Source organism: Capricornis sumatraensis, chromosome 2, assembly GCF_032405125.1.
Source record: "Capricornis sumatraensis isolate serow.1 chromosome 2, serow.2, whole genome shotgun sequence".
In the NCBI taxonomy this organism is placed as follows: Eukaryota; Metazoa; Chordata; class Mammalia; order Artiodactyla; family Bovidae; genus Capricornis; species Capricornis sumatraensis.
Window position 1 is genome coordinate 88,770,220 of NC_091070.1, and position 11,717 is coordinate 88,781,936.

At 46.9% G+C, this 11,717-nt stretch overlaps 1 protein-coding gene across 6 annotated transcripts; it reads right to left on the reverse strand.

Moving 5' to 3' along the window:
* Positions 1–1,514: 1,514 nt before the first annotated feature.
* On the reverse strand, positions 1,515–11,503 carry SLC51B (SLC51 subunit beta). Of its 6 annotated transcripts, XM_068965162.1 has the most exons (6): positions 11,288–11,472; positions 6,492–6,570; positions 6,079–6,179; positions 5,415–5,625; positions 4,255–4,345; positions 1,515–1,828 (listed from the first exon to the last, which is right to left on the reverse strand). In XM_068965162.1, the coding sequence occupies exons 4-6, from the start codon at positions 5,509–5,511 to the stop codon at positions 1,624–1,626; spliced, it is 393 nt and encodes a 130-aa protein (XP_068821263.1). In that variant the 5' UTR covers positions 5,512–5,625; positions 6,079–6,179; positions 6,492–6,570; positions 11,288–11,472; the 3' UTR covers positions 1,515–1,623. The 6 variants fall into 6 exon arrangements, with proteins under 6 accessions (XP_068821263.1, XP_068821264.1, XP_068821262.1 ...); XM_068965163.1 differs by lacking the exon at positions 6,492–6,570; XM_068965161.1 differs by lacking the exon at positions 6,079–6,179.
* Positions 11,504–11,717: the final 214 nt, after the last annotated feature.

Here is an 11,717-nt window from a genome sequence, read left to right on the forward strand (position 1 = left end):
GACAGTGTCCCTGACACCCAGATCACTGTAGGAGCCGTAGGGACATACAGGAATGCTGTTCCTGTTCCCTCCAGGCCTTAGTTTCCATGGTAACCACTGTATCCCTCACCCTGAAGGAAACACCACTGTGACAACGTGGAGAGGTCAGCTGGAAATGGAAGAAAATGGCAACATGCTTCATGGTGCCATCACCCCCTTTCCTGCTCCAGCTATAGCCTGGCCTGATGTGGCCTCCAGGGGACGGCTCTGGGTGGACAGCTTCATGAGGCCTTCCTGAGGCTTGAGAGCAGCCCACCCTGAAGTCCCAGCACCTCCTGGTGGATGGGCAGGGCAGGGCTGGGCAGGGGCAGGTTTGGGAGGGCTGGAGCCTAACCCTCCCTTTGTCTTCTGACCTCGCAGAACCACCAGGCCACAAACCCCACAGTTCATTCAAGTAAAATCTAGTTGAGAAATCCTACTCAGCCTGTGAGAAGCAAAGGTGTCTGGGGAAGGGGTATTTCCAGTGCTTTGCCTCTCAGTGAAGGTGGAGGGAAAGTGCTGCAGGCTGGCCAGTGCAGGGAGCCTCTGGGGTGTTTCACTGGGAGGCAGGGCCCCTGAATTTTCCAACCTTCAGTCAAGGACTCTGTCCACAGACCCTCAGGACCAGCCTTCTCAAGGTGACTGATCAAAACTGCAGAACAAAGTCGTCCTCTCCAATGACAATAACCCAGGACTCCAGGGAGCCCACCCTGGGTGTACCAGGCATCCAGTAAGGAGAAACTGTTCTGCGTATTCTGTCTCTAGTCTGGGATGGCAGGACCTAGGATCTTTGGCAACGGGTCTGTGTGTTCAAAGTCCCCTTTTGTAAGATAGAACCTACAGCATTTTGAGTTCATAAATTTTTCATAAATTATTTGGGGTTGCCACCCAAGCTTGTACTGCAACACTGTGGCTCACACACGGGATCACGACACTCCTTTGGGATCCCATGGTTAGTAAGAGAAAGGCCTCAGAGGCAGGGGGTTTCATAGTTTTCTAGCTCTGTTTACCGCAGGGCCCCTGGCCCAGAGGAAGCCTTTCATGGACCCTTGGCAGATCAGCAGATAAAGGAGAGGGCTGCAGTGGAGGGAAGGGAGTATATACATGCTAAGTCACTTTAGTCGTGCCCGACTCTGTGGGACTGTATGGACTGTAGCCCACCAGGCTCCTCTGTCTAGGGCTTCCTTGGTGGATCAGATGGAGGGAAGGGAGGGGAAATGAATTCTGAGCCCAGAACCCTGCCCCTTCCTTACTCAGCCCTTCCAGGAGCTTGGATTGAAAACAGGATCTCCAGCCCAGGCTTCAGCCACATTCTACAGATGGAGAAGCCGAGGTCAGAGGGAGGCTGGGAACTCCTTAAGACCATGCGAGGAGTCTGACCAGGCTTCCTGACCCACAGGCTGGCTCTGGGTTTTGCACTTTCACTCCAAGCCTCTTATGTGTGGCCCACTGCCATTTGAACAAACCATGCAACTCCAGCTGCCCACATCCAGAAGCATTTTAATAAAAAGATTTTGTTCGTTTTTTTCAAAACAGGGTTTTAGTTTCATTGCAGTTCACTCACTCTGTCTGCTAACACTCCGGGGGCACTGCCCTGCACCCTGACTAGTTTTCAGATTCTTGTGGGTCTGGAAGATGGACCAGCGGCACATCCCTGTATTTTGCCTCCATTTCTCCCTGGGCCAAAGTTGGCTTTTCAGAGAGCAGAGTCTCTGTTAGGATGGTCAGGTTGTTCTCATCTTTGTTTCCATTCTCAGCCAAGTACAGGACTTCTGGAGTTTGTTTTTCCGGTGGCAGCTTCTTTTGATTTCTGGGAGGAGAGAAAACACTATTGAATGTGGGTTCCCTGTGTGGGGGTACCAAGAGGTTGGAGCAGTGGTTGGGGCTCCCAAGTGGGTTAGCAAGTTTGAAGGGGTAAATCCAGTACACAGTTCTGGAAACAGTCTGGGGAGAAAGCTGAGATGGTTTGATAGGTGTTTGGCAGAGAAACATCTTAGACTTCTCCATGCATCTTCTTACCAAACCCACAGCGCCATCTGTGACTCAGCTACTGTTGCTCCTCTTGCAAGTGACATAAAATGGCTCAGAGGGGCCTGAGGAGCATGTGCCTGGGTCATGCATTTCTCTCCTGACTCCCAGCCCTGTGTTCTTTCCACCAAGCTACACTTTCATCCTGCTTCGTGTAGTCCTTATTACCCCATCCCCACCCTCACTCCACTCCATCCCAAGACAGACTGTAGCAGGAAATTCCTACCTAATCCTTCTGCCTCTAGGTGCTTATGTCTCCAAACCGGCCTGCACACAGCAGCCATGATTCCAGAGTCCTCAGCTCAGGTACGTTCACTGGCTCCCCACTGCCCACTTCTGGAACCTGGCATTCAAGATCCAGCCTTCCTACCAGTAACTTACCCAAGCATCTTCCCTCCGAGGTGGTTCTACTCCAAATCTCCTAGTGAAGAGACCCCACCAGGGTTTGAGCTGACTGCCCAGACAGTCTGTTTGGGTCACAGGGGAACATCTGACTGTCTGCTGCTCCTGAGGACAGCTGCCTTGTCTCTGAGGTGACTTTGCTGAGGCGGATGCTTCCTGACAGTCTGAGAGAGGAAAAGTCACCTTCTCAGAGACACTACCCCTCTGGGTCCTTCTCACAGACTGATCTCACTAAAACATAAACCTTTCATGTCCCTGTACAAAGCTCTTCTCTGGCTCCCCAGTGCCCATGAGCTAGAACCTGAAAACTCCTTAGGGAGCCCCCAGGGCGTGTACACTCTGGGCCCTGCTGCCTCTTGACCTCCCTTTCCTCCCGCCCCCACAGTCCACACTACAACCCCCTGGGCCCTCCTGCTCCTCCCTTGAGCTTGGGGGATGCTGTCCCTTAGTCAGCCCAGCCTCCGTCTCTTTTTTCCTCAAGGCCCTAGATCCCACCTCTATATATCCCTCAGTCATCACCTGTCATTCTCAACTACAGTTGTCTCCCCTCCAAACTGTCAGCTCCATAAGACCGGGGCTGAATCTCTCTTGTCCAGCCCTGTGGTCCCCATTCTCGGCACAGAACCTGGTACAGAGCAGTGCTTGGCTTATTCTGTGGAATAAATGATGACTGAGCCGTAGCAGTTCGTAACGACTAGTTACTGATGTGAACGAAATAACTGAGTTATTTCTTTCTGGCTTTATAGCAGAACTATGAGGAGGATTCATAGATGACATAAAATATAGCATAGGAAGAAGAGCTTGGAGGTTAGGCCAACCCTTCCATGGATCCTCAGTGAGCTTATTCTGTTCAGTGGGAATAAGTAACTTGTGCCAGCCCCACCTTACAGGGCTGGTTTGATCAAGTGAGAGAATGTGCAGATGCCTTCAAAGTTGCAAACCATGATACAGATCTGAGGAGGGATTCTCAGTATTACTGTTTAAAAGTTACTGCTAGTTACTAAGATATAGTAATTATTGAATGAATGAATGGGAATGAGTGAACCAAGTATTTGTTGAATAACTTCCAGAATCTGACACTGCCAGTTGCTCGGGGAAGCAAAGTTGAGTCAAACGTAGTTCCTGCCCTCAAGGAGCTCTCAAAAGTTAGTCCTGGACTCATCCAGAGAGTTTAACAAAATGCCAGGGCCCAGGTCCCCTCCCCTGCAGACCCTCTGCGTCAGAATATCTAAGGTGAGGCACAGATTTCTGTGTTTAACATTCTTCCGCAGGTGATTTGTTCATCCAGGGTTAAGGAGTAATGTTGTTATAAAAATGTCAGAATTACCCAGGAGCCCCAAGTGCTCTCAGGTCTCTATCCATGCCCTGCATTTGACCTTGGAGTAGCACAAGGTTGTGCCATGTAACCACATCCCTAATTCTGCAAAAGCCCCCACTGAGCACTCCCCACAATCCTAGGAGGAAGAAATCCATCACGGTTGCCATTTATAGAAGGAGAAGCCAGCCTGGAGGTACTGAGTGTCTTGCCCAGCTAGTGAGTGGCAGAACTGGAATCTGAACCCAGCCTGTATGACTCCAGAGCCAGAGATCCTGGTTTCTGAGACACACCAGCCCCCGCTCTGCTTGCTGGCCAGGGAATGGCCATCGGGGACAGCTGCTAGTTTTTCTGCAGCTTTGGGTTCTCAAACAAACAAAACCCTACAGGCTGCATTTTACTGACCCAAAGGGTGGACAGCCAAGGTCTCTAGATGACCCCTCTTTAGATTTCTCCACCCTCCAGAGACCACCCCTAGACCAGCTCCTCACCTGTTTGCCTGGATGTTCCTTCCCAAGAGGATGAAGCTTATTATGACCACCAAGGCTGCCAGGACGAACATGGAAATATTCCAAGGAGTTGCTGGGGAGGGACACACAGGATGGAGCCTTAAGGACAGGCTGGGTGCACCTCAGGCCCCTAACAGACCAACTCACAGCATCAGCTTCCCCCTGCTGTGGGCCACATATTGTAGAGAGAGACTAACCAAGCTGAAGATGAGCCAGGGAACTCCTGGTCCAAAGCAGGGGACAGGGGGAGAAGAGATCTCTGCTCCAAAGAAGTTCTCATCTACCTGGGGGAGATAGCACTGCAGTGGGATAATAATGGTGGGGAAAGGAGGGGTAGTGAAGGCAAACTTCACCATCTTCAGAGTTTTGCTAGGGGCTGGCCAAGTGCAGTCCAAGGGAAGGAGGAAGGGAGGGAGGAAGTGAGGAGAGGGAGGAAGGGAGGGAGGAAAGAAGTGAGGGAGGGAGGGAAGAAAGGGTGGCAGTTAAATTAGATTTGACAAGCTGCCTGCAGATAATACATAAAGTAGCTCATCTGAGTTTGGATAATCAGGATCTGTCCATAGCATACCCAGATGAGGCAGCATCTAGCTTCAGAGCTTTTGCATCTCCTGTTGCCTCTACCAGGAATGCCTTTCCCCACATAATCTGCATGGCTAATTCTGTTGCCTCCTGCAGGCCTTTATTCAGATATCAGCTTCTGAGCAAGGCCTTGCTTGACCACATGACATTCCCTGGCTGCACACTTCCTATTCCTTTCTTGGCTTAAATTTTCTCCTTATTACTCATTTCACCAGCATGCTATGCATTTTAGTCACTTGTTGGTTTTCCTTTTTCACTAGAAGGAATGCTCTATGAGGGCAGAGATTCTTGTGTGTTTCCACTTCTGTAACCCCCATGCTGAGAACAGTCCCTGGTGCAGAGAAGGAACTTAATAAATATTTGTGAATGACAGGATGGGTGAGTACATGAGTGACCAGCTCTGAGGAAAGGAGAGCGCAGTTTAGCCAGGCCCCTCTGGGTAGTGAGACCCTCAGCCTCAGTTCTTGCCCTGGAGGAAACGTGCAGCCTGCCATGGAGGAGGGGACCATGATGGGGGCTTCAGCCAGGAGAGGGCACCCCCACCACCCATCCCCGCCGCTTACCATCCTCTACTCGGAAAAGCCAAAGCACTTCTTCCAGCAGCTCCAGAGGCACCTCGGTGATGGGTGGGGCTCCAGTTAGCCCCTCGCTGTAGCTCATGCCCTTGCTTCTGGTTGGGATATGTTTCTGACAAGGAAGTTCTCAGACCCCTTCGCTCCCAGCTGCTCTCCTGGCCTACTAAGGTTATGACCCTTGACAAAGGCCTGAAGACTCCTGGAAACGAAGAATGGAGCATGAATGGATATCCCACCCCAACTTACTCTCCCCTCCCTGCCCAAACCCTGGGCCCAAACCCTGCCCTTCCCTGGGCCCAAAGTTACAGGACTGAAATAGCCGGAACTCCCGGAGCAGGTGGGGCCTGAAGCAGCAGAGACCATAGAAATGGGAGCCATTCAAATCTTTATTGAAACTCATTACACGTGGGGAGGAGCACTAATGCGGGCTGTGGGGAGGACTGAGCCACTGATGGGCTGTGGGACTGACCCTTGCAGGGTCTCTCCAGTTCTTGCCTGCCCAGCATCCCCTCCAGCTTCTGTAGTCCACCCCTCTCCTTCACCAAGTTTCCTTAGCGGCGGATTTTCCTGTACTGGCCAATCACAGGTGCCCGTCTCCCCCACGTGATGAAGGCTGGGCCTATCACCGTCTCACTCCTGGATATCAACATACCCAGGACCCAGAGTGGAGAATGGTGAAGTGCCCGACAAAGGTAGCTGCTGGTTAAATTGGACCATTACAGTTTAATATAGTCCTGGAGGTCCTAACAAGTGCTATAAGGAAAGAAAAGGAAGTGTAAGACTTGATAAGAAAGAGTTAAAACTCATAATTTTCAGATGACAAGATCATCTATTAATACCTAGAAAAATAAACAATAGAACTAATAGACGCATTCACTGAAGTTGCTGTATACAAGCTAGACATAGTATTTCTCCCGTTATTAGTGAAACCGGAAAATTAAATAAAAAGATCATTCACAGTAGCAGCATCCCACAGTAGCACAGTAGCATATGAAGAATTTTTTTGGCGGGGTGGGCTGTGCTGCAGGGCATGTAGGATCTTAGTTACCCGAACAGAGATCGAACCTGTGCCCCCTGCAATGGAAGCATGTAGTTCTTAACTCCTGGACCACCAAGGAAGTCTCTTGAAGAACATTTTTTAACTCTAGAACAAGATAATAATAATAAATGATCTGAATAAATAGAATGAGATTTACGTTTTCAGACAGGATAAACTTACTAAGATATCTGCTGCTGCTGCTGCTGCTAAGTCGCTTCAGTCGTGTCCGACTCTGTGCGACCCCATAGACAGCAGCCCACCAGGCTCTGCGGTCCCTGGGATTCTCCAGGCAAGAATACTGGAGTGGGTTGCCATTTCCTTCTCCAATGCATGAAAGTGAAAAGTGAAAGTGAAGTCACTGAATCATGTTCAACTCTCAGCAACCCCATGGACTGCAGCCTACCAGGCTCCTCCGTCCATGGGACTTTCCAGGCAAGAGTACTGGAGTGGGGTGCCATTGCCTTCTCCGTACTAAGATATCAGTTATCCCCAAATAAATCTATAAATTCAATGCAATCTCAGTCAAAATTCTAACTGGATTTTTTTGAGGACCTTGATACACTTACCCTAGTATTTATATAGACAAAGTAAACAGGAGTTTAGAGTTAAACAGGATTGAGCACATAAACATCGAAAAAAAGACGAAGAGGGGAGACTGGCCCCATCAGATGTTGAGATGTATTATAATAAAAAATGTGGTTCTGACATAAACCCAAGTCATTAAACCAAAGCATGGGAACAGAGATTTCATAGACACCTATATTCATGTAGAAACTTGATATTTCTAAGGTAAGGATAGCTCTGCTGACCAGTAGGGAAAGAAGGACTTGTTTAGTAGATGGGGTCAGGAAAACTGGCTCACTCTATGGAGAAAAGGAAGACCAGTCACACATCTAGGGCTTTCCCAGGTGGCTCGAATCCACCTGCCCGTGCAGGAGATGCAGGTTCAATTCCTGCATTGGGAAGATCCCCTGGGGGTGTAAATGGCAACCCATGCTAGTATTCTTGCCTGGGAAATCCATGGACAGAGGAGCCTGGCGGGCTACAGTCCAGGGGTCACTACAGTCCATGAGCTGGACACTACTGGCACACATCATGCACAGATGCACATCTAACAAACAGCACACACACACAGACCCCAATATTAGAGGCCTCGATGCAAGAGGGAAAAGTGCAAAGCTGATAGAAGTAGGGCAGCACTTCTTAAAACCACACACGCTTAAGTCATTGAATAACAACGGAAAACTGCTGAATTTGATCATATCAAAATAAGATGATCTGTTCAATGAAGAATTCTATCAATACAGTAGTAAACACATTTCTGACTGGGATAGGATACTTGTGATGCTTAAAACCCAGAAGAAACTGATATCTAAAATGTACAAAGAATTCTAACAAATTAACAGGAAAAAGACTAGAATCCTAATAGATACTATAAACAGGCAGTTTACAAGATAGGAAGCTCAAAAGGCTAGCAAGCATATGAAAGTATGCTTAAACTCTTTGGAAATCAGAAGAATGACAATTAAAATGAAATGAAACACCACTTGACATCTATTAGACTGGCATAGTTTGGAAGGTGGATAATGCCAGGTGTTGGTGTGGTTCTGGGGCTGTAGCCTTATGCACTGCCAGGGTGTGTAGACTGGGGCAGCCATCTAGAGAGCAAATTAGTCAAAGTAAGTGTACACATGACCCAGCAGTTCTACTCCTGAGCGTATTCATATCCTGAAAGTATCCCCAAGGATCATAAGGGAGCATGCAACACCAGTTATGAAAATTCAAAATACATGCATACAAAACAACAATACACATTTTACAAAGACACACTTAAAAAAAGACACATTCAACACATTAGATAATTATCTCTGGTGCGGCGGTGGGCATGGGAGGGAGAAGGGAGGAAAAGGGGACAGAAGTGGAGATCAAAGTGAAGGGTTTTGAACAAACCAGTCATGAAAACATGTCATAGGGCTAAGAGGACAACAAGGCAAAGAGAGGCCAGAGGCCGTCTCAAAATCCCCCCACTCTTGATGTCCAACCCAAAATAGCCTTTGCAGGCTCAGCCAGGAACATCCAGAAACAACCGGATGGCAAGCAGCCAAACAAAAAACCAAGGTACTAATAAAAAGACTGACGTCAGAGTTTTCTCCAACTCTAAATGCTCTGAGGAAACTGAACAAACATCTACAGATTTTGAAGGAAAATATTTTGATGAAAATATAATACTGAGCCAAGGTTTTTTATATGTGAGTCATCATTCACGTGCCAAGGGCTTGCTGGGTGGCTCGGTGGTAAAGAATCTACCTGCAATGCAGGAGATGCGGATCTGACCCCTGAGTTGGGAAGATCCCCCGGAGAAGGACATGGCAACCCATTCCGGTATTCTTGTCTAGGAAATTCCATGAACAGAGGAGCCTGGCGGGCTACAGTCCACGGGTCACAAGAGTCGGACACAACTTAGCAACAAAACCATCACTACACTACTAATGTGCCAAGACAGAGATGGAAGTCAGGGAAAAAGAAAGATTTTTTTTTTTTAAAGAGTTTCACGGACTCAGATGCCCACTACCTACTTACTCATTTGAAGGATATATATATACTGAATAATGGAAAGACAAATTTCAGGGATGGCCAATCGATGTGATCTTGTGTTCCAGCTCCAACTTCTCCAGAGCACTTGTTAAGGGCTGTGATCGTCTGTCTAGCCTCAGATGCAGGAATGCCTGGACTAATTGGTAATATCGGCCACAGACCCCTCTTGCATATGCAGAACACCCACCCGCTCCCCCGACATGCACCCCCAGAGAAAAGAACATGGAGGCCAAGATGCCAACACGCACTCCCTCTAGGGAAGTGAGCTGGGGCCTAGACCCATGGGGCATCCACTTTGAACACTTCTGTGCTGTATACATTTCTCCTGAGTACCTATTACCTTTGTGAAAACGATACATGTAATTACATTTTTAAATGTATATATTTTGTATGTATATTCTAAACACGTATTTTTTGTATTTGCATGTATTTTAAATGTATGCATATATTAGCCAAAGAAAATGAAAACACCAATTCAAAAGATACATTCCCTCTGATGTTCATAGTAGCATTATTTACAATAGCCAAGATATGGAAGCCACCTAAATGTCCATTGACAGAGAAATGGATAAAGATGTGGTACACCCATACAATGGAGTCAGTCATAAAAGAGAATGAAATATTGCCATTTGCAACCACATGGATGGACTTGGAGGTATTAGGCTAAGTGAGATAAGCCAGGCAAAGAAAGACAAATACTGTATGTATCACTTATACATGGAATCTAAAAAATAAACTAGTGAATATAACAGAAAAGAAACAGACTCACAGGTATCTAGAGAACAAACTAGTTACTAGTGGGAAGAGGGAACGGGGAGGGACAAGAGAGGGGTAGGGGATTCAGAGATACAGACTACTACGTATAAAATAAATAAGCTACAAGGATATATTGTACAGCATAAGGAATACAGGCAATAGTTTATAATAACTATAAACAGACTATAACATTTAAAAACTGTAAATCACTATGTTACACACCTGAAACATATAATATTGTAAATCAACTATACCTCAATAAAAAAAGTATCTATCAATTGTATTTATACCTTTTTGGACAAAAATTCCAATTCTGAATGTTTAATTAGTGGAACTAATCAACATGTCAGTTCTTCCCAACGTGATCTATAGATACAGGCAACCCAAATCAAAATCCCAGCAAGTTATTTTATGGATATTGACAAACTGAATTTCAAGTTTATAACGAGAAGCAAAAGGCCCAGGATACTCAACACAGTATTGAAGGAGAAGAACAAAGTTAGAGGACTGATGCTCCCCAACTTCCAGAGTCACTTTAAAACTCCAGTAATCAAGACAGTGTGGTACTGGAACTAATCAAAAAGCATACACATCTGCGTGTGGACTGATGCCCACATTGGAATGTATATTTTAAACACGCATAATATTGTTATAATAAAAATATAGCAACAAATGAAACAAAATGATAAGGTGGATACATGTTGGCCCTCTCTATGTTAATGCTACAGAAACAAAGGATACATTCCCCTCAAAGCACTTATCCAGTTTTCTTCTACACAGAGCATAGCAGTAATATCTCTGAATTTTAAAAAAATTATTAGCCAAACATCATGATTTACTTGCATTTCACTCTTCTATTATTGTCTTTTTCCTGCTTCTGGTTCCCATCCAGGATATCATATTGCATTTAGTCATCATGTGCTCTTAGGCCCCTCCAGAAGATTCCTGCTTTATTTATATTTTTATCTTTTCTTTTTTATTTTTCTTTTGAACTTTTAATTTTGTATTGGAGTATAGCTGATTAACAACATTGTGACGGTTTCAGGTGAACAGAGAAGGAACTCAGCCATACATCTACATGTATCCACTCTCCCCCAAACATCCAGGCTGCCACATAACATTGAGCAGAGTTCCCTGTGCCATACAGTAGGGCTTTGCTGGTTATGCATTTAAACATAGCAGTGTGTACAGAGTCTATCCCAAACTCCCTGACGATCCCTCCCCCGGGCAGCCATAAGCTCTGTTCCCTCAGTTTGTGAGCCTGTTTCTGTTTTGTAAATTCATTTGTATCATATCTTTTCAGATTCCACAGATAAGGGATGTCACAGGATATTTCTCCTGTCTGACTTGCTTCACTCAGTATGAGATGCCTGCATTTTAATCAGAGCTTAACTACCTGCTCCTGGACATGATTCCTGCCAAAGACCTGGCACCCGCCACCCCATTCCCGCGGCAGGCTGAAGACACTCACCCTGGGTCCCGGGTTCCAAGGACTCGTCTGGTCTGCTGGCGGGAGCAGCACTGATTTCTCTCTTCCTCCTCCTTTCAGGGTACACTGGCTGGTCTTTGCACCTAAGCTTCCCGCACAGCTGTCACCTGGGGGGCAGTGCGGCAGAGCCTCTGGCAGCCGGGCCCATTTGGGAGCTCTGCATTTAGCACACGCCCAGGCCTGGGGCCTCCTTTGTCACTCCGGGGTGACTGACCTCTTGAATGAGTAGCCGCTGATGGCAAACAGGCCCCATCTGACTTTCACAGTCAGCAAGAACAAGGAGCCTGATACTTTCCTTCTTATCTCTTGGCCTCAAGTAACAGGAAAACATCCAAACCCTCCTGCCAGCCCAGAGGAACGGGCTGGGGAGGACCCTCTGTCTGGAGCGCCATCATTGCAGGGGGATGTGTGG

Excerpts from the sequence above, each read along its gene's own strand:
- SLC51B (XM_068965163.1), bottom strand. The coding sequence starts at position 5,511 with ATGAGCTACAGCGAGGGGCTAACTGGAGCCCCACCCATCACCGAGGTG. Across the intron at positions 4,346-5,414 it reads GCTTTTCCGAGTAGAGGATG|CAACTCCTTGGAATATTTCC; the intron begins GTAAGCGGCGGG and ends GTCCCTCCCCAG. Across the intron at positions 1,829-4,254 it reads AGGAACATCCAGGCAAACAG|AAATCAAAAGAAGCTGCCAC; the intron begins GTGAGGAGCTGG and ends CTCTCCTCCCAG.